We start from the raw sequence: 21,328 nt of genomic DNA on the forward strand, positions 1-21,328 counted from the left end.
AGAACTCCAGGGTGACTCCAAAATTAAGGCAAAATGGGTCTTTTCCCTAAAATAATGTGAAGTTTTCCTCTTTTTCCCCCCCAAGCTGGGGGTAAGACCTTGCAGGCTGAGTTCATTAATTTCTAATTCATGTGCAGTTTGGGCTGGAACCCAGCTGCGGAAAAGGGTTTTTTGGGATGCAGATTTTTGGGATGAGGGTTTCCATCCATGGGGGCAAAGCCGGCTGGGATTCACGGTGGGATCCAGGGGTTGTTTTTCCTATGCTTCCCTTGGGAATAGGTTGTCAGCTGTGCCTTGGCTCTAATCCCATCCCAGGCCCTTCCTTTAGATTTTGGGGATCTCCTCTCCCCAAACCCCGATCCGGAGGTGTGGCCACATCCCAAATTCCCAGCCAGAAGGAAAATCGTTCACGTCCAGCCTCCGATCCTGTGGCACGTGGGGGTCACAGAGGCCGGAGCTGCTCTCAGCTAGGTGAGAGCTGACAGAGAAACCCGGACAAACCCCAATTTCTATTATTTCCTTCTTTCCTCCCTTTCTGCCTCACCTTGAGCTCCCCCCCGGCTCTTCCCGAGGCGGCGGCACCTGGCTCCGGGATTATTTTTCCCATCCCTTTTTGGCAGCGCTCCCTCCTCCGGCACAAACGCAGCTCCTATAAATAACCACGGCTCGTGCTCGCTCCCCCTCCCTCCTTCCCTCGGATCCGTCTTCCTTTCTCCTTGTCTGTCCCTTTCTCCTGCCGGGAGGAGCCGATGGAAAATCCAGGAGTGGGGGTTGAGCTCATCCCTGTCCCCCATCGTCCCTGGAATCGGCTGCATCCAAAGCGTGTGGGGGAATTTTTAATTGGATTTATGCAAACCTCCCCCCCGCTCAATTTCCTCCCCAGCCCCCCCATAATTAATTCCTGATTTTCCTTTTATCCTTCCCGACGGTCCCAAATCCGGGCAGCCGCTCCCTAAAAATTCCCCCCCCGAGGACGCCACTGGGTTTCCACCCCCAAAAATATCCCGAAATCTGCGCATTTCCCGAAGGAAAATGTTGGTGATGGTGTTTTGCAGCCTTTTTTGGGAAGGATGGGTTTGGAATGGATTGGGAGGGAATGGCTGCACGTGGATTAGGAGCAGGGTCCCTTGGCCCACGGGAATGTGGAATTCCAGAAATAATTCCAGGTCAGTAGGAGCACAAAGCTCCAAAAAGTCAAAATTATCCTGATGAAAGCACCTGAATTTTTGGAAAAAGCCAAAACTGAGCTCAACCCGGGGGATCCCAAAGGATAAATCCGGATCTGGAGAGCAGAAACCGCTCCACGTGTGACCAAGTGTGGATTTGGGATCCCCCATCCCAGGGGATGGTGGGGACTGCAAATCCACCTTGGACTTTGGGTTTTTCCAGCAGGGAATTTGCCGGGAATGGTGGCGGCGTTGGGATAATGAGATGCTGCTCACGCTCCCTAATGAAGTGCCGAAGGAAGTCGGCGCCGGCTCCCGGCAAATTAGATCGGGATTATTGGAGCAGTGAGAATGGAAGGATCCGAGATGGTATCGGAGCGGGCGGGAAGGGCTGGAAGGGGAGGAAGGATGGAAACCCCTCCCAAAACCTGGATCAGGGCAGGAGGGGAGGGAAGGGATCGGCCTTTCCAGTGGCAATGCCGACTGGAGTGGGAATGGGATGCGGGAATGGGGCCCTCCGGAGCATCCCCAGCTTTCCGTGGGTTGCCTCTCCCCGGGTTTGCTTCTGATCCCATTCCTGGCTGGATCTGGCTCCCTTGCACAGGAGATTTTCCTCCGATTCCCGGCTGGATTTGGCTCCGTGCTCCTTTCCTTGGATGTGTGCAGCCTCCAAACGCGGCGCATTTGGGAATGTAGGAAGTACGGGAATGTTGGAATCCTCCAAAGTCAGGGTTTTGGGGAACGTGGGGAATATGGGATTGTTGGAATCCTCCAAAGTCAGGGTTTTGGAGAACGTGGGGGATATGGGAATGTTGGAGTCCTCCAAATGTGGGGTTTCTGGGAATGTGAGGGATATGGGAATGTTTGCATCCTCCCAAAGTGGCATTTTTGGGAATATGAGAGATATGGGAATATTTGCATCCTCCAAAATGGAATGTTTGGGAATATGAGGCTCAAGCTGGGATCACAGTCAAATTTCTCAGGAAAAACCCATTTCCAACAGATTTTTCCCCAATTTGGCCCTTGCCATCCTCAGCCAAGCACTGCTGGGAATGGGATGAGCTGAATCCGGCTGCTGGGTTCCCCTTTTCCCTTCCAGCCACAATTCCCAGCTGGATTTGGCTCCGTGCTCTTTTCCAATAAATCATTGGATGTGTTTGCATCCTCCAAACGCGACAAATTTGGGAATATGAGGGATATGGGAATGTTGGAATCCTCCAAATGTGGCATCTTTTGGGATTAGGAGGGGTATGGGAACAGTTTTATCCTCCAAAATGGTGTTTTGGGAATACGAGGGAAATGGGAATGCTCTCATCCTCCAAATGTGGTATTTTTGGGAATGTGAGGTTTAAGTGGGGATCGTGCTCAAATTTCCCTGGAAAAAAATGAGTTTCCAATGGATTTTCCCCCAGTTTGGGCCTTTCCCACCCTCAGCCAAGCACTGCTGGGATTGGGATGAGCCGGATCCCGCTGCTGGATCCCCCTTTTCCCATTCCCACAGGATCCCTCAGGAAGGAGCCACCCAACAACGGAGCTCATTAAAAGCGTGGAAAACACAAATTTAATTAAAGCCAACCTTGCCTTTACCAGGAACACAAATCCGCCCTTTTCCGTGGAACAATGGATTTTTCCAGCCCTCCCCGTGCCGGGATTCCTCCCTCTTTTCATCCCTCTCCTTTATTATCCCTGGCTGGGAGCAGGAGCTGCCTGATTTCCATAAATTTGCATCAGGAATTGGGGGGAGAAAGGAGGAGGGGAGAGAAAAAAGCTGGAAAAATGAGATTTTCCAGTGCTGAGCTTGCTCTGAAGCAAGGAGCCCCGGCTGGAGGAGGGAAAAGGCAGGAAGGGGTGGGAAGGATCCTGGATTTTTAGAGTTCACCCATTCCCTGTTTTTGGGGAGAGAAAAACTTTCCCAAGCTTGGCATGGAGCCGGAATTCCCGGTTTATCCAGATGCAAAACCTCTAAAATAGGATCCACAGGGCAGCCCCTAATTCCAGGGGTTTTGTGGCTTTCCTGGGAAGGATCCGGAATTTTCTGGCTTTTCCATGATGGAAATGTTGACTGCAAGTTTCCAGGTGAGGGAAAGGCCTTTGGGACCTCTGAGGCCGAGCCTGGAGGATGGGATGGGATAAAATCCGGGATTTGGAAGCTCGGTTTTCCTTGGGATTGGCTTTTCTTGGGATTTAAGGAAAGGCCAATCCACGGGAGCATCATCCAGGTGGGAGAGAAGCGTGGAGATCCAGATGTTGGGATCATCCATATATGGGATAAAAATGTCTGAATTCCCAGGTTTGGACAGGCTGGGGGGGATGAATCCCAAAGCTGCTCCATCGGGATTGTCAAAATTATTCCCAGTTTTTCCTCGGATGGGATTTTCCAGCTTTCTCATGGATAACCACAAGTTTTTGGGGTGGTTTTCCTCCTGATGGAGGTTTCTGGGGATGAAAAGCAGGGATTGAGGGACTGAGGAGGTGTTGGAAAGAGGCTTTTCCTCACCCCTTGGGGCCCCTCCACAGTTTCCAGATCCATCCCTTTTCCCAGGGGATAGAGGGCAGGAAAAGAGGAAACGGCCTCAGGGTGCAGCAGGAGGGGTTAAAGTCGGATATTGGGAAAATTCCCTTTGGAAAAGATGGAGAAGCCCTGGAGTGAGCTTCCCATCCCTGGAATTGCTCAAAAATCCCTTGGGGCACGGAATTCCTGCGGGAATGGTTGGAATCCATGACCTCAATGGCCTTTTCCCACCTGAACAAGTCCGTGATCCAAAGGCCAAGGATGGGGATCGACCATGGCGTCAAATCCGGAATCCCAAACACTTTTGGGATGTTTTCCTGGTTTTGTTTGGAAATAAACCCAGCTCCCAGGGTTTTCCATTCCCAAGGAGAAAATGATCCCTCAATCCACGTCCGAAATCCTCCCTTTTTTGGGAAGGGAATGCCCAGAGGGAGCCATTTCCAGGTTTTTGGGGCTCAGATCCTTTCTCTTCCCATTCCGTTCCCACATCACGGATGGATCCTGTGCATTCCGTTATCCCTGTCAGAGCCAGGGACAGGTGCCTGGAAGTGAGGCAGGATTCCCAAGATTTCAGGGAATTATGGATGAGTTATGATGATGCCAGTGTAGGCTCGTGGTCCCATTGGATCCCATCCCAAAGTCTGGGGGAATCATGGATGATTTGTGGAATTCTGGAGGGTGGCAAAGAGGAATGGTCCCGCTGGATCCCACCTTCATCATCCTGAAGTCGGAATTAAATCCGGGATTTTCCCAGCCATTCCCAAGCCCTGGTCTCTGTATTCCAGCCAGTTTTGAGGACGGAGAAGGTGGGAAAGAGCTGGAATAAATTCCTGGGTTTGAGAAGTTCTTAATGGGAGTTCATCTGCTCATCCTGGACAGGGAGAAATTCCCAGGAAGTTGATTCGTGTCGCACCCGAGCCGGTTTTTGTTTCAATTCCACAGAAATCCCATTTTCTTCTCTGGAATGACCTTGGGCAAAGACAAATCCCTGGAATTGGGGCTTTGCTGCCTGCTCGATCCAACTTTGATCTCCCAGCCCTTCCCCATCCCACTTCAGCTGCGTGTCCTTCAGGAATGAGGGTTGGAATATTTCCAGAGGGTTTTTCCCTGGTTTTTCTCCTCCTCTGTGGCATTTTGGGGGAAATGGAAATATTTTTTGCCCTTTCCTTTGGTTTTCCAGCCTTGATTTTCGACCTTCCCCAGGAATTTTCTATTGCTTCTTGATCCAGGCTTGTGGATGGAGATTTCCCCTTTTCCCCTTTTCCCCTTTTTCCCCTTTTTTCCCTTTTTCCCCTTTTCCCTTTTTTCCATTTTTTCCCTTTTTTCTCTTTCCCCCCTTTTTCCCTTTTCCCATTTTTTCTCTTTTCTCCCTTTCTCCCTTTTTTTCCTTGCAGAAAAAATTACTTTTTTTTTTTTTAATTAACTTTTTTTTTAATTAACATTTTTTTTAATCACAAAAAATTTACTTTTGTTGGTAGCTCTAATGCAAAACCAGCGCACCCCCTTTCCCCCTTTTTTTCCTTTTTTCCTTTTTCCCCCCCGTTTTCTTGAGCTCCCTTTTCCCAGGAAAAACACAGCCTCGGACGCACCAGCAGTCAAAAAATTGCATTTTTAGGGAAACCTGACCTCTCCCCATGGATTTTTGGGATCGGGAAGAGTTCCTCACCTTGGGAAGCAGGGCGGCAGCTCCCCCCGATCCCCTGGAATTTCAGGAGCTGCTCCTTTCCCAATCCAGGGGTGAGAATTCCCGGCGGGATCCTTCCAGCTGAAGGAGGAGCCTCGGGAACGGGAGCCGGGGGTGGATTTTTCCATCACCACCTCGCACTGGGAATATTTTCAACTTTATTATTTTTTTTTAATTTCTAGGGATCCTACTGAGGCTGGGGAAAAAAAAAAAGCTCTGTTTTGTGGGATTACGTAATTCCAGGGTTTTTTTGGGAAGGTGGGAGCAGCTGCATCCACCGGTGCCAGGGAGTGGCTGTGGGAGTGGGAAGCTCCTGGGAATGCAGGGAGCGGCTGGAATGTGGCGAGCGGGATTTGGGGGAATTTCTGCCGATTCCGGGCCTGTTGTGGGGTCGGGTTGGTTTTCCCAGCGTGGGGTGATCCCGTTGGATCCATTCCCAGACAAGCCAACGGAAGGAGCTCCTGGAAAAGCAGGAGAGGAGAGGTTTTGGTGGGAATTTGGGGGTTTTTGGGGTTTGCGGGAGGAAAGGAGTGAAGCTGGGGTGACAACAGGATTTGTGTTCCTGTGGATTTGGGGATTTTTTGGGATTTTGCAGGAGCAAAACAGCGAAGCTGTGCCTGGGAGACAATGGGATTCTGCAGTGCTCCTGGGAATTTGGGAATTTTTTGGGATTTTGCAGTAACCTGGCAGTTGTGCTGGTGCCACGTCAAGGATTCTGGGAAAGGAAGGCAACAAAGGAGCAGGAGGAGCTGGAATTCCCAATTTTTGTATGGAAACATTTCCAGAGCTGTGGGAACTTGGAGGGATCTGAAGGAAGAACCTGTGGGTTCCAGGATTTTGGGATCCCGGCGCAAACTGGATTTAATTGGGATTAGGGGATTGCACCCACAGGGAGCTGGGAATGGGCTGGGAAGGATGGGAATGAGGGAACAAAGCTGGAATTGGAAATGATGATGTTGGGAAAGAAAAGGTCGGAGTTGGGAAGCGGTGGGAAAATCCCACGGGATTCATCTGCCTGGGATGCAGCTTTGGGAGCAGCCAGGACAGGTTTTGGTGGGAATTTGGGTTTTTTTGGGGGATTTTGCAGGAGAAAATAATCAAAAATTGTGCTGGGAGGAAAATAGGATTCGTATTCCTGGGAATTTTGGGATTTTTGTAGGATTTGCAGGAGCAAAGCAGCAAAGTTGCGCTGGGAGGACAACAGGATTCGTGTTCCTGAAAATTTGGGGAGTTTGGGGATTTTACAGGAGCAAAGCAGTGAAATTGCGCTGGAAGGACAATGGGATTCATGTTCCTGGGAATTTTGGGGATTTTTTGGGGATTTGCAGGATCAAAGTGACAAAATTGTGCTGGGAGGACAACAGGATTCGTGTTCCCAGGAATCTGGGGTTGGGCTGGTGGGAAGTGGTGGGAAAATCCCGTGGGATTTCTCTGCCTGGGATGCAGCTTTGGGAGTGACCAGGAGAGATTTTGGTGGGAATTTGGGTTTTTTTGGGGGGATTTTGCAGGAGCAAATAATCAAAAATTGTGCTGGGGGGCAATGGGATTCGTATTCCTGGGAATTTTGGTTTTTTTTAGGATTTGAAGGAACAAAGCAGAAAAGTTGTGCTGGGAGGACAATGGGATTCACGTTTCTCGGAATTTTGGGGTTTCTGTGGGATTTTGCAGGTACAAAGCAGTGAAGTTGTACTGGAAGGACAATGGGATTCGTGTTCCTGGGAATTTTGGGTTTTTTTAGGATTTACAGGAGCAAAGCAGTGAGTTTGTGCTGGGAGGACAATGGGATTCATGTTCCTGGGAATTTTGAGGATTTTTTTGGGATTTGCAGGATTAAAGCAACAAAATTGTGCTAGGAGGACAATGGGATTCGTGTTCCCAGGAATCTGGGGTTGGGCTGGTGGGAAGTGGTGGGAAAATCCCGTGGGATTTCTCTGCATGGGATGCAGCTTTGGGAGTAGTCAGGACAGTTTTTGGTGGAAATTTGGGGTTTTTTTGGGAATTTGCAGGAGTAAATCATCAACAGTTGTGCTGGGGGGCGATGGGATTTGTGTTCCTGGGAATTTTGGGTTTTTTTGGGGTTTGCAGGAGCAAAGCAGAAAAGTTGTACTGGAAGGACAATGGGATTCATATTCCTGGGAATTTTGGGGGTTTTTTTTAGGGATTTGCAGGAGCAAAGCAGTGAGTTTGTGCTGGTATAACAATGGGATTTGTGTTTCTCGGAATTTTGGGGTTTTTTGGGGGGATTTTGCAGGAACAAAGCAGTGAAGTTGTACTGGAAGGACGATGGGATTCATGTTCCTGGGAATTTTGTGTTTTTTTAGGATTTACAGGAGCAAAGCAGTGAGTTTGTGCTGGGAGGACAATGGGATTCATGTTCCTGGGAATTTTGGGGAATTTTTTTGGGATTTGCAGGAGCAAAGCAGTGAGTTTGTGCTGGGATGACAATGGGATTTGTGTTTCTCAGAATTTTGGGTTTTTTTGGGGGGATTTGCAGGAGCAAATCATCAACAGTTGTGCTAAGGGGCAACGGGATTTTTGTTCCTGGGAATTTTGGGGTTTTTTTAGGGATTTGCAGGAGCAAAGCAGTGAGTTTGTGCTGGTATAACAATGGGATTTGTGTTTCTCAGAATTTTGGGATTTTTTTTGGATTTTGCAGGAACAAAGCCGTGAGTTTGTGCAGGAAGGATGATGGGATTGGTATTCCTGGGAATTTTGGGGTTTTTTGGGGGTTTGCAGGAGCAAAGCAGTGAAGTTGTACTGGAAGGACAATGGGATTCATGTTCCTGGGAATTTTGGTTTTTTTTAGGATTTACAGGAGCAAAGCAGTGAGTTTGTGCTGGGAGGACAATGGGATTCATGTTTCTTGGAATTTTGGGGATTTTTTTGGGATTTGCAGGAACAAAGCAGTGATGTTGTGCTGGGATGACAATGGGATTTGTGTTTCTAGGAATTTTGGGTTTTTTTGGGGGGATTTGCAGGAGCAAATCATCAACAGTTGTGCTGAGGGATGATGGGATTCGTATTCCTGGGAATTTTTGGGTTTTTTAGGATTTGAAAGAACAAAGCAGAAAAGTTGTGCTGGGAGGACAATGGAATTCACATTTATAGGAATTTTGGGGGTTTTTTTTGGGATTTGCAGGAACAAAGCAGTGATGTTGTGCTGGGATGACAACGGCATTCGTGTTCCTGGGAATTTGGGGTTGGGCTGGTGGGAAGGGGTGGGAAAATCCCGTGGGATTCTCAGCCTGGGGCGCGGCCAGAGGGGAGTGGGAGCATCCTTGGGTCCCCACTTTTCCAGGGAATCCGGGCTGCTCCCGACGCCCCAGAATTGGCCGTGTGGGACTGGGAGTGATCCTGAGTCAGCAGTTCCAGGTGGGCCGGGGCGCCCGGAACGCGCGTGGGAGAGCTCCTAAATCCGGCTGGGAATGACTCAGAGCACGAGGGATTGGCTCAGCCACCCCCAGGCCCCTTCTCCTGAATTTCCGAAGCTCCGGAGGAGAAGGGAAGCTCCGGAGGCCTCAAAGGGATGGATTTGGGATGGCTTGGGAGGCTCTGGCTTGGCCACTCCCATTGGGATTTTTCCCTTGTTATTTTAATTTATTCCTGAGGGTTTAGATTTTTTATGGAGCTTCCCATAGCTGGAAAAAAACCCTGGAATGTGCAATGACCACATTCCTCATTTTCTCCTCCTTTTGTTTTTTTAATTTACCTTTTTTTATCTCTTCATTTTTCCTGCTCTTTTTTCCTCCTTTTCTTCCCCCTTTTCCCACCTTTTTTCATCTTTCTTCCCTACTTTTTCATCTTTTTTTTTTTTGTTCTTCCCTCCTTTTTTCTCCTTTTTTTCCCGCTCTTTTTTTCCCTGCTCCATTTTTTTCCCACTCCTTTTTTCCTGCTGCTTTTTCCCTCCTTCTTTTTTTCTTTTTTCCCCTCTTTTTCCCCCTAATTTTTCCTTTGCCTTTTCTCCATGTCCAATCCGGGACAATCCCTGTGGAAAAGGCCATTGGGGTGCCTCCGTCCCTCCCTTCCCAACCCCTCCCAGGGCTCTTCCTCCTCCCATCCCAGCTTTTCCAGCTCCTTCCAACCTTGGAAAACTCTTCCCCGAGGAGCAGGAGCCATTCCAGGGGAGCAGATGGCTGAGGAGGAGGAGGAGGAGGAGGAGGAAAATCATGGATGCAAATTCTCCGGGACGTCTTTGCAACATTCCCAGTCAAGGTCGTGCCGCTGGGAAAAGCATCCTGCAGGATTTTTCCTCCCAGTCCCCCAAACTCTGGGATATCTCATGGATATTTGAAGCCTCCAAGCGAGGATTCCTCATCCATCAGCTGGGACAAACCTGGATTTTTAGGGATGTCTGGGATGGCAATTCCAGGCTTGGAGCAGCTGGAATTTCTGGGAGTTTCTGACATCTACATAAAACACCCATTCCCAGATTTCCCAAGTCTGGTTTCCTTGTGGGAAAACGGGATCTTCTGGAGGTTCCCCACAAAAAAACCCCTTTGGAATGTGGGGATTTATTTGGATGTCCAGGGGGAGAATCCGTAAAAAAACGGACCCAAAAAATTCTGGGGGTTTTCTCAAAGCTGCAGAACTTTCCTGGACCCCTGGAAAACTTCCAGACTCCACCCTGGGATGAGGAAAATTCCGCGTTTAATTCCCCTCACGTGGATTTAGGAGGAGCAGCAGAACCTGGGGGGTGCCGGAATTCAAGAGATCAAAGGAATTTGGGCCTCGTTATCTCCAAATTCCAGGGAAGCTGAGGCTGAAAGCCGGGAAATCTCCCAGCAGCCGAAAGCTGGGCAGGAGGGAGGGAGGCAAAGCAGAATTCCCAAATCCCTGCTCTGCTGACGAGGTGGAAGTGCGGAGCTGAAATCGCCGTGGAGCGTTCGGAGCCTCGGGCGGCTCCGAGCGGGAATAATTCCGCTTGAAAGAGCCGGATTGAGGTGGAGAGGGATTTTTCCCAAAAGAAGTGACAGCTCGGAGCTGGGCTGCAGCGTGGGAAGTTATTTTGGGAGGAAAAAGCAGATTTCGGTGTTGTTCCAAGGAGTTTCATCTTCTGTTGGCAAACTCCGTCCCTGGATTCTGTGCCGCGATTGGAGCGGCCGGAATTGTTTGCATCCCAAAGTTCTGCTTCGTCCCAGAATTCCTGCTCGATGCTGTCGGAATCAGCAGGATGGGGAGGCCCTGGCACAGCTTATCCAGGGAATCTGGGGCTGCTCCATCCCTGCAGTGTCCAAGGCCGGGGCTTGGAGCACCCTGGGGTTGGTTTTTTCCTACCCAAAGAATTCCAGGACTCCGTGGGCTGGGTTAGGTGGGATAATTGGGATAAATCCTTCCCTGGGAGGGTGGCGAGGCCCGGGGATGGAATTCCAGAGCAGCTGTGGCTGCCCCTGGATCCCTGGAAGTGCCCAAGGCCAGGCTGGATGGGGCTTGGAGCAGCCTGGGATCATGGGAAGTGGATTGGAACGGGATCAGCTTCCAGGCTCTTCCCAACCCATCCTAAAGAATTCCGGATTCGTCACAGCCTGTTCCCATCTTTCCATGACCGGCTGGGAATGGAACCAGCTGGAGATGTCCCTGTTGCTTGTCCCTGCCTGGTGCTGCTTTGTCCCACCAACATTCCCGCTTCCCAGCCAGTATTCCCATCTTCCAGCCAGTATTCCCAATTCCCAACAAATATTCCCAGTTCCCAGTTGATTTTCCTGGTTCCCAGAAATACTCCCAGTTTCCAGTCAACATTCCCAGGTCCCAGTCAGTATTCCCAGTCAATATTCCCAGTTCCCTGCCAAGATTCCCAGTTCCAAGCCAAGATTCCCAGTTTCCAGACAATATTGCCAGTCAATATTCCCAGTTCCAAGCCAATATTCCTAGTTCCCAGAAATATTCCCAGTTTCCAGACAATATTCCCAGTCGATATTCACAGTTCCCAGTCAATATTCCCAGTTCCAAACCAATATTCCCAGTTCCCAGAAATATTCCCAGTTTCCAGTCAATATTCCAAGTTCCAAGCCAAGATTCCCAGTTCCCAGAAATATTCCCAGTTTCCAGACAATATTCCCAGTTCCAAGCCAAGATTCCCAGTTCCAAGCCAAGATTCCCAGTTCCCAGAAATATTCCCAGTTTCCAGTCAATATTCCAAGTTCCAAGCCAATATTCCCAGTTCCCAGAAATATTCCCAGTTTCCAGACAATATTCCCAGTTCCAAGCCAAGATTCCTAGTTCCAAGCCAAGATTCCCAGTTCCCAGAAATATTCCGAGTTCCCAGTCAATATTCCCAGTTCCCTGCCAATATTCCCAGTTCCAAGCCAATATTCCCAGTTCCCAGACAATATTCCCAGCCAGCATTCCCAGTTCCCTGCCAATATTCCTGGTTCCCAGTCAATATTCCCAGAAACATTCCCAGTTCCCAACCCTGGATGCTCCCCACGCATTCCCAAATCCCTTTGCTTCCAGGGCTGGAATTCAATTTTGCTTCCCGGCCAAAAAATCCCCCCCCCCCAAATCTCCTGTGCAGGAGCGAGAATTAATTAAATTAATTAAAAATTAATTAAATTAATTAAATTAATTAAATTAATTGGTGGCCATTGTGTCATTAACGCCAGACTTTAATTAAATTGTGTGGAGATAATGACTCCAGCGCTTCCCAACAGCCGAACATTCCCAGGATGGAGAAATTCCTCCTAAAACCCATCCAAGGCAAGTCCAGTCCTCCGGTGAAGCTCCGAAGTCGGAAATTCCAGGCGATTTTCCACCTGGAAAATGGAAATTCTTCCTCCCCTCTTTTCCATCCTTTTGGAGCTCCCGGGTGTTTCCTGGGATTGGATCCCAGGATCTCCTCAGCTCCTTCCCGTCTCTTGGAGAAGATGATCCCATGGGACGTGGATCCGGGGAGTCACCCATGGAATTTGCCAACGCCATGTGGTGGTGGTGGTGGCACATTCCAGGAATTCTTGGGAATGTTTTGGCTGCAGGGGAAAGCTGGGAAAATTGTCGGCTGCGGGTAAATTTCCCAAGAGGGAAAATTGGGATTTATTCCACGGGGGAAATGTTCCCAAAGCTCCTCGTCCTGCAAAAATCCCTCTCCAAAGGGCCAAGGCCTGGATTTATTTATTGATCCCGAGCCTGGAGCTCAGAAATTCTGAACCTGGGAAATCTGGGATAGGGGAAAGGTGAAGAATCAGGAGGTCCTGGAGGAGGAATCAGAAATGCTGGAAAAATCCCCGGGGGAAACTTTACTTGGTAAAAAGCTGGGATGTGACCGCATTTTGTGGATTTGGGATCTCTATTTTCCGGGTTCGGCATTTATTTTGTGGATTTGGGAGGTATTTTCTGGATTTGGGATGTATTTTTCAGACTTGGGATGCATTTTCTGGATTTTGGATCTATTTTGTGGATTGGGGATATATTTCGTGTGGGAATGTGGGATTGTTGTTTTTCCAGGAGTGTCAATATCCCGGGATCCATCCCACGGCATCTCTGCTTGCGCAGCCCCGGCTCTGTTTGCTCCCGAGCCTTTGGGGCGGGAAACGTTTGGAAAAGCCGCTGATCCCGGTGCCAGGTGTGGGAATCCCACTGGATCCGCTCCTGCCGCGTTCCTGGGGGCTCCGGGGACCTGTCCCATCCCACTGATCCCGCTGAGCATTCCCGCCCTTGGCTCTTCCCAAGGTTTGGGGACGGAGGTGGAGCTGGAAAAGCTCCCAGCGGCATTCCCAGTTTGGGAATGTCCCAGTGCTCGGGGCAGAAATCTCCGAATTCCCAAGGAAATCCCGAAATGGGTGATTTTCCAGGAGCCAAAAATGCCCAAATCCGTCGCCATGGGCTGACCCAATCCAGGACTTTTCCCCTCAGTGTTGCTGGGCTGGAATTCTGGCTGTTTCCCATCCCCACTCGAGGGAAAATTTTTCCCAGTGTTTTTTACCCAAATTTTAGCCCCAGAAGAGGATTCTGAGCATGTTTGGGTTTTTTTTTCCATGGAATTGGCTTTGTCCAGCTGGGAATCAGGGAGCATTCCCCTGGGATTTTGGGAATGGGTGGGGGTGGAGGGCTGGAAGGGAACGATTTAGGAAGACAACCTGGAAGTGGGAATAAGGGATAAAAATGTGGATTTTTGTAAGAAATGGGATGTGGATCTCCAGCTCTTCTGCTCTCGGGAAGCCCCTGGCATCCCAATCCCTCTTCCCAAGGAACCCTGGCATCTTCCCAAAGTCTGAGAGTGAAGAAAAACAGGAAAAGCTGCAGGACAGGGCCCTGGAGGGTTGGGGTCCCAGCCAAGGTGGGATTTTGGGGAGCCTGGGATGGCTCCAGGCTGGATCCGGGGGTTCAGGGAGATGGGAATTGCTGAGGGAAGAGGGGGCGGGGGGAAGTGCGGATCCCTGTGGATCCCTGTGGGTCCCCGTGGGTCCCCGTGGGTCCCTGTGGGTCCCTGTGGGTCCCCGTGGGTCCCTGTGGGTCCCTGTGGGTCCCTGTGTCCAGGATCTCTGCGTCCCTCATCCCTGCGTCCCTGTATCCTGTGGGTCCCTTATCCGAATCCCAACTCCATCCTGTGGTCCCTGTGGGTCCCTGTGGGTCCCTGTGGGTATCCCACATCCCTCTGAGCGTATCTTTTTTTTGTGTCCCTGTGGGTCCCTGCTCCGGGATCCTGCATCCCACATCCCTGCCTGCATCCTGCTCCTTATCCAGAATCCCAACTCCATCCTGCATCCCAACGCCTCCTAGCGTGCGCCTCCTATCGTGTATCCCATATCCCAACCCTGCATCCCACATCCCTGCCTGCATCCCAACCCTGCATCCCAGCCCCACATCCCAAACTCACCGTGCACCCCACATCCCAACCCTGCATCCCACAGTCCTGCCTGCATCCCATATTCCTGCTGCCATCCCAACCCTACATCCCACACCCCTGCCCGCATCCCAACCCTGCATCCCTGCCCTGCATCCCAACCCTGCATCCCAAATCTCTGCCTACATCCCACACCCCTGCCCGCATCCCAACCCTGCATCCCTGCCCTGCATCCCAACCCTGCATCCCAAATCTCTGCCTACATCCCACACCCCTGCCCGCATCCCAACCCTGCATCCCAACCCTGCATCCCAAATCTTTGCCTGCATCCCAACGCTGCTTTCCAACTCCATCCTGCATCCCACATCCCAGCCCCATCCCACATCCCTGCCTGCATCCAGCCCCTCCTGCATCTGTGTGTCCCCCCTCCTGTCACCGCCCCTCCCCCATCCCGTCCTGTGCCCCTCCCGTGACCCCTCCCCCCCTCAGCATCCCCTGGGCGCCCCAAATCCATCCCCGCCTCCCCCGGCCCGCCCCCAAATCCATCCCTGCATCCCCCAGCGCCCCAAATCAATCCCTGCATCCCCCGCTCCCCCAAATCCATCCCTGCATCCCCCCACCCCCCAAATCCATCCCTGCATCCCCCAATCCCCAAATCCATTCCTGCATCCCCCAGCCCCCAAAAACAATCCCTGCATCCCCCCTACTCCCCCAATCCATCCCCGCCACCCCTCCGTGAATCTTCCCCTGCATCCCCCTCCCACTCCACCCCCCCCCCGAATTCCCCCCTCAATCCATCCCCCCCCTCAATCCATCCCCCCCCTCAATCCATCCCCCCCGAATCCATCCCCCGATCCCTCCGTGAATCCCCCCGCATCCCGGCACGACCCCCCGATCCCTCCCCCATTCATCCCCCCGCATTCCCGCCCGGATCCATCCCCCCGCATCCCTCCGTGAATCCCCCCCGCTCCATCCCCCCGCTCCCCCCTCCCGCTCCCTCCCCGCCCCCCGCTCTGCTCCCCGCCCCCCTCAGCCCCTCCCGGGGGCCGGGCCGGGGCGGGCTCGGCCTGGGGGCCGGGGCGGCCGCTCCAGCCCCGCTCGGCTCCGGCTGCTCCAAATCGGCTTAAGGGCGGCAGCGGCGGCGGCGGCGGCGGAGCTGCTGCGCCGGGGGGGCACCGCCGGGCCGAGCCCCCTCCCGGACCGGACCGGAGCCCCCTAACCGGGCTGAGCCTCCTCCCATCCCCTCCCGGACGCCCCCCTGACCGGGCCGAGCCCCCTCCCGAACCGGACCGGACCGGACCGAGCCCCCTCCCATCCCGGACCCCCTAACCGGGCTCAGCCCCCTCCCATCCCCTCCCGGACCGGACCGGGCCGTGTCCCTGGCCGTGCCCGGCGCGATGCCCGCCCGGCGCCCGGCGCGGGGGCCCCGCTGAGCCGCCCCCGCGGGCACCATGCGCGCCATGAGCCCCCTGCCCCTGTGGCTGCTGCTCTGGCACCTGCGGCACCTGGCGCTGGGTGAGTGTCACGCCTCCCGAGGGGACAGGGACACCCCCGGGGGCGCGGGAGGGATGGGGGGACCCCCGCACCCCTCCGGTCACGGGGCGGGTTCGGGGTTCGGTGCCCCCGCCCTGGGTTTGGGGTGATTGGGGGATGGGGGGGGCACCCACGGAGAGGAGAACGGGTTTGGGGTGGGGAATTGGGGTTTGGTACTGGGGGATGAGGTCTGCGGGTGTAAGTGGGGCACCCCATAGCCGGTATTGGTGTGGGAGTCATTAATGGGGCACCCCATAACCGGTATTGGTGTGGGAGTCATTAATGGGGCACTCATAGCCGGGAACTGCTGTGGGGGCTGTTAATAGGGCACCCCATAACCGGGCACTGGTGTGGGGTCGGTTATTGGGGCACCCCATAAGCCGGTATTGGTGTGGGATCTGATAATGGGGCACTCAATAGCCGGGAACTGGTGCGAGAGCTGTTAATAGGGCACCCCACAACCTGGTACTGGTGTGGGAGTCATTAATGGGGCACCCCATAACCCGGTATTGGTGTGGGGTCTGTTATTGGGGCACCCCATAAGCCGGTACTGATGTGGGATCTGATAATGGGGCACTCAATAGCCGGGAACTGGTGTGGGGTCTGATAATGGGGCACCCCATAACCTGGTACTGATGTGGGATCCCATAATGGGGCACCCCATAACGCGGTACTGGTGTGGGAGTCATTAATGGGGCACCCCCTAAAGATGGGGTTTTAATGGGGCACCCCCTAAGGATGAGGTTTTAATGGGGCACCCCCTAAAGATGGGGTTTTAATGGGGCACCCCCTACCCGGGCACTGCTGCTAAACCCTGAGCCGGGCACTGGGGCGGAGCCGTTCATGGGGCGCCGTTTTTGGGGTGCGGGGTCTCATCCATGGGGCCACCCCGTGTCCCCTTTCCCCGCTCCGGCTGCGCATCCCAGCGCTGCTCCATCCACGGAGGGCGGGCTGTGCTTTGGGGACCCCCACGAGCTCAGTTTTTGGGGGGGGTCGCAGCCTCTCCTGCCCCTTTGGGATGCCCAAATCCCGATCCAGGAGCAGCATCCCCCAAATTCCCGCTGTCCTGGGGGATTGCAGCTCCCGAGCTCCCAAAATCCCCGGGACTGCCCGCTCCAGCCCCAAACCCGGGGCTCCGGGGAGGGGAAACCACCTGGGGAAGGAAACTTTGCCCTCCTCGCACCCCACAGAGCCACCCGTGGGATTTCATTCCGCGTCCATTTGAGGCGAATTCCCTTTTTTTCCCCCAATTCCCGCTCGGGGGGTCTCAGGTGGCCGCTCCTTCCCGAGCCCCGGCAAGCGGGAGCTTTTCCAGGCGCCGGGAGATGGAGGCACGGGCGCAGCCTGCTCCGCATCTCCCCGGGTTTTTTGGGTTGTTTTTTTTTTTGATTTTTAATGGACTTTGTGCTCTCCGGGAAGCGCCGGCGGGCGCTGCAGGGCGCGGGGCGGGGGAGCCGCGGCTCTGCGGGGCTGCGCGGGGCCAGCTCCACACAAAGGAGCCGATTCTTCCCCCGCCTGCTCCCGATCCATCCCTCGGGCACCGCGCGGCCCCAGCCCTCACAAGAATCCCCTGAACCCCTCATTTCCTCCGCTTGCCCGCGGGGTTCGGCTCCTGCCGGGCTGCGGCTGCCGCTCCGAGCCCCCTTCCCCAGCACCCCGAGCATCCCAGCGTCGGGGCGAATAAAAACCTGCTCGGGAAAAGGGGGGAACTTGTGCCAAACCCAGCCCCGGCTGCCTCCCCTCCCCTCGCCGCTCTCCTCCGCCGCCGTTTTAAGGTCATGGATAGACAATTTCCAAGGAACAACGCATCCCCCCGGCTTTCCCGGAGCTCCAGCTGTCTGTCACTGGCGCAGGGATCATTTTTCCTGCCTCTCTCCTGCTTTTTCTTTTTTTTGCTCGCCGCAGATCGGGCGGTTGCTCTCGTGCTGTTGATTTCCCGAGAGCGGCTGCGGGGAAATCTCTGTCTGTGAGGGGGAAAAATGGCATCAAAGTTGGTTTGTGAAGGGCTTGGAGGAGCTCCGGGAGCCCGGAGGGGTTGGGGGTTAGGAAGTGATGGATCCGGCGTCGGGAATTGTTTGGGTTTGGGCATCCACGAGCTGGATTTGGGCTCCTAAACCCCGCTGGAACTTGGCTGCATCCCGAGGATCCGCCGTGTTCGGCATCTCCTTCCCTATGGAAGCCGTCCCTGCGCTCATTTTGGGGTTCGCAACCCAAACCACCGCGGAATCCTGTGATCCCCCCGCCCTCGGCTGTGCCAAAAATCCCATCCCGAGCTCTGTTTTTCCATCAGCCAGCCACAAATCCCGGCCAAATCCCGGGTTGGGGGCGCCTCCCTTTGCTCGGGGCAGCGGGGGCTGAGCTGCTCCCGAATTTGGGAGGTGCAGAGCGTTGTTCCCGAATTTGGGGGGACAGGGCGCTCGCCATTCCCGAATTTCCGAGGGCAGATGGCTTTTTCCTGGCTGACGGCATCCTTGGCTGGAGCCGCCGCCGTGCCCTCCCCATCCCGGCTGGAGAGCGATCCAAGGGATGCAGACCCCGGCAAGATCCAGGCGGGAACGGCCCCACTGCCCGCTGTTCATCCCCTTTTTTGTCCCCAAAACCCTTTTTTTTTGGGTATTTTTGCCCGCTTTTATTGTCCCCCCATCCACCTCCTCATCCGCATCCCGGAGGATCCCCCAGGAATTCACAGGAATCACTTCCCACCCCACAAATCATCCCTGGGAAGCTTTTTTTGTGAAGGGGGGGGATTTCCAGCCCTGCTCTCCATCCCTCCCCCGCTCAGGAAAAGCCCTTTTGTGACCCCGAGCGCAGCCGGGATCATTCCCGAGGCGTTTTCCAGCCCTCCGGGACCATCACCGCTGCTATTCCAGCTTTTTTCCCCCACCTTTGTCCCCGGCTCAACCTCTTCCCTTTTTGCCAAAAAAAGCCGCCGGGGCCGGGGCTAAGTGGGTTAAGGAGATGTCAGGAGGGAAAAACGAGGCCACGCGGAGGAGGCAGCTCTGGACCATGGAAAAGGAGAGGAGTGCCTGGAAAAGGGGCTGGAAAAGCTGGAAAAACTCCCCTTTTTCCCCTGATCCGTGGGTTCTGGGGTCAGGGCTGGCTTGTTAAGCCCCGTCTGAAATACGGCCCCATAAAGGGCTCGTCGGGGGCTGGTTTAGCGCCCCGGGAGGGATCAAAGTGTCGAGTTCCTGGAGATTTCCAGCCGCTTTATCCCGGTGGGATTTGCTTCGGCTTCTGCTTCTCAACCCCAGTGGGGTAAAAAAAAATATTAAAAAATGGAAAATTCAAGTGTTTGAAGCTCCTGGGCTTTGCAGGGAGCTGTCCTTGGGGATATTCCTGAAAAACCCAGCTTGGGAACAGCCCTTTGCAGCTGGGGATTTACCTGGAATTCTCTCCCCTCTGCATTCCCCACGGAGGTTTTTCTGGCAGGTTTTCCCAGGTGACAGGGAGCCCCTCAGGTGGATCATTTTCCAGCCTGGAAAAAGCGATTTTCCCTCATTTTTTGGAGAAAAAACCTAGCTTGGTCAGAGGCACCTGCTCGTGTTTCTTTTTAATGGAAGGAGGAATTTGGTGGGAATTGTGTCCTGGGGAACGAGGGAAAAGCAGGAGCAAGGGTGAAATCCTGCTTTAATTCACCTGCAGGTGCCAAAAATCCACCCCACATTCCCGCCATCCTTTCCTGTTCACGCTTTCCCCATCAAACCCTGCGCTCGGCTCTTTTCTGGAAGTTTTCCCTCCCATTTCCACGAATCCCACGTTCCCACGGAGCCTCTCCAGGTAAATCCAGGCCGCGCAGCCCCTTCGGAAAATCCCCCTCACTGTGCTAATTGCCCTTTCCCAATTAGCCCAATTTCCCCCTCCGGCTGCGCTTCGGAGCCGCCGCGTCCAATCCAGAGCTCGGGAAAAAGCCGCGGCTCCGGCGAGGGTCTTCCCTCTCCTTGTGCCTTTCCAGGATAATCTTTGGGAAGGGGAGACATCCCCAGCTTTATTTCTCCCTGGAAAAGCCCCTGTGGTTGTTGCCAGAGCGTTTCCAAAGTCCCCCAAGCCCAAATTCCTTTGGGATTGTTGGCATCCCCCAAAACCGAACCCCGGGAATGTTGTAGGGTTTGGCTTGGGAATGTCCAGGGAGAGGCTTTGTGAGGGGAGTTTGGGATCAGAGGGATGGGCGGGAGGAAGGGTGAGGAGGGATCTGCTTCCTCGTGGTCTCCAGTCCATGGAAATGCTTTTTTTTTGGGATGAATTCCATGGATAAGCCTGGATTTATGGGTAGAACATTGCTTTGGAGGCCTCTCGTGCCAGGCTGGTCCCAAGGTGGGAATTGCTCCTGGAGCTGGGACCTGGAAAGGAGGGAAGTGACGGGAGGGACATTTTTGTCCAGTGATTGTCACCATGGGATGTCCTGGCATGGATTTGGGAATCTCCAGCTCTTCCTGGCGGGACAGGGACAGCAGGAACGTGGCACAGAGAATCCAGCTCAGCCCTGGGATGAGGAATTCTGATCCTGCAGCTGGGCAGCCCCTGCCCTGTGCAGGCTGTCAGATATTCCCAGCTCCATCCATGGGGTCAGCCTTGGAATTCCGGGATGCTTAGGGTGGGAATTCCACGGCCAGGAACAGATCCCACTGTCCCAGGGTGCTCCAAGCCCCGTCCAGCCTGGCCTTGGACATTCCCAGGAATCCAAGGGCAGCTGCAGCTGCTCTGGGCACGCTGTGCCAGGGCCTCACCTCCCTCACAACCAGGAATTCCTTCCCAAAAATTAATTTCAGTTTTTCCTCTGGAACTGTGCAGCCATTCCCTGTGTCCTGTCACTCCAGGCCCTTCTGAAGAGATCTTTTCCATTTTTTCTGTCGGCTCCTTCCAGGTCCTGGAAGGCCAAAATTGGGTCAACCCAAAGCTTCTCTTCTCTCCAGGCTGAACATTCCCAACTATCCCAGCTTTCCCTTGGATCATCCTGGAGCCTCCTCTGGACTTGCTCCAGAGGGCAGAATTCCCAGTTTTCCTGCTCTGGGATCAGCCTTAGACTTGGGAGGTTTCCATGCCCCACTCCAGGTCCTTCTCCCAGGGCTGCTCCCTGTGCTCATTCCAGCCTGAATCCATCCCAGGATTGTCCTGCTCCAGATCCTTCTCCCAGCCTGAATCCATCCTGGGATTTTCTCATTCCAGGTCCTTCTCCCAGCCTGGATCCATCCTGGCATTGTCCTGCTCCAGGTCCTTCTCCCAGCCTGGATCCATCCCAGGATTGTCCCATTCCAGGTCCTTCTCCCAGGTCTACTCCGTGTGCTCATCCCAGCCTGGATCCATCCCAGGATTGTCCCAGTCCAGGTCCTTATCCCAGCCTGGATCCATTCTGGCATTGTCTCATTCCAGGTCCTTATCCCAGCCTGGATCCATTCTGGGTTTGTCCTGCTCCAGGTCCTTCTCCCAGCCTGGATCCATCCTGGGATTGTCTTATTCCAGATCCTTCTCCCAGCCTGGATCCATCCCAGTATTGCCCCGCTCTTTTCAGAGTTCAGGAGATTCCCGTGGGCCACTCCGGGACTTTTCCAGGTCTGGAAGCCTGGAGGCTCCTCCAAACACTTCCAGGCCTTGCCTGGACCTTGCATCCCAAACCCATGGGTGGTTCTGGAGCATCCAGATGATCCCACCAGCTGCCCCTT

At 53.8% G+C, this 21,328-nt stretch overlaps 1 protein-coding gene across 1 annotated transcript in view; it reads left to right on the top strand.

The window, feature by feature from the left end:
- Positions 1–15,279: 15,279 nt before the first annotated feature.
- Positions 15,280–21,328, top strand: part of IGSF21 (immunoglobin superfamily member 21) — a 44,226-nt gene continuing 38,177 nt past the window's right edge. The window contains 1 exon segment of the mRNA XM_030964021.1: positions 15,280–15,653. Coding sequence (XP_030819881.1) covers positions 15,590–15,653 — 64 coding nt within the window. The 5' untranslated portion in view covers positions 15,280–15,589.

The sequence above is a fragment of the Camarhynchus parvulus genome, chromosome 21 (assembly GCF_901933205.1).
Source record: "Camarhynchus parvulus chromosome 21, STF_HiC, whole genome shotgun sequence".
NCBI lineage: Eukaryota > Metazoa > Chordata > Aves > Passeriformes > Thraupidae > Camarhynchus > Camarhynchus parvulus.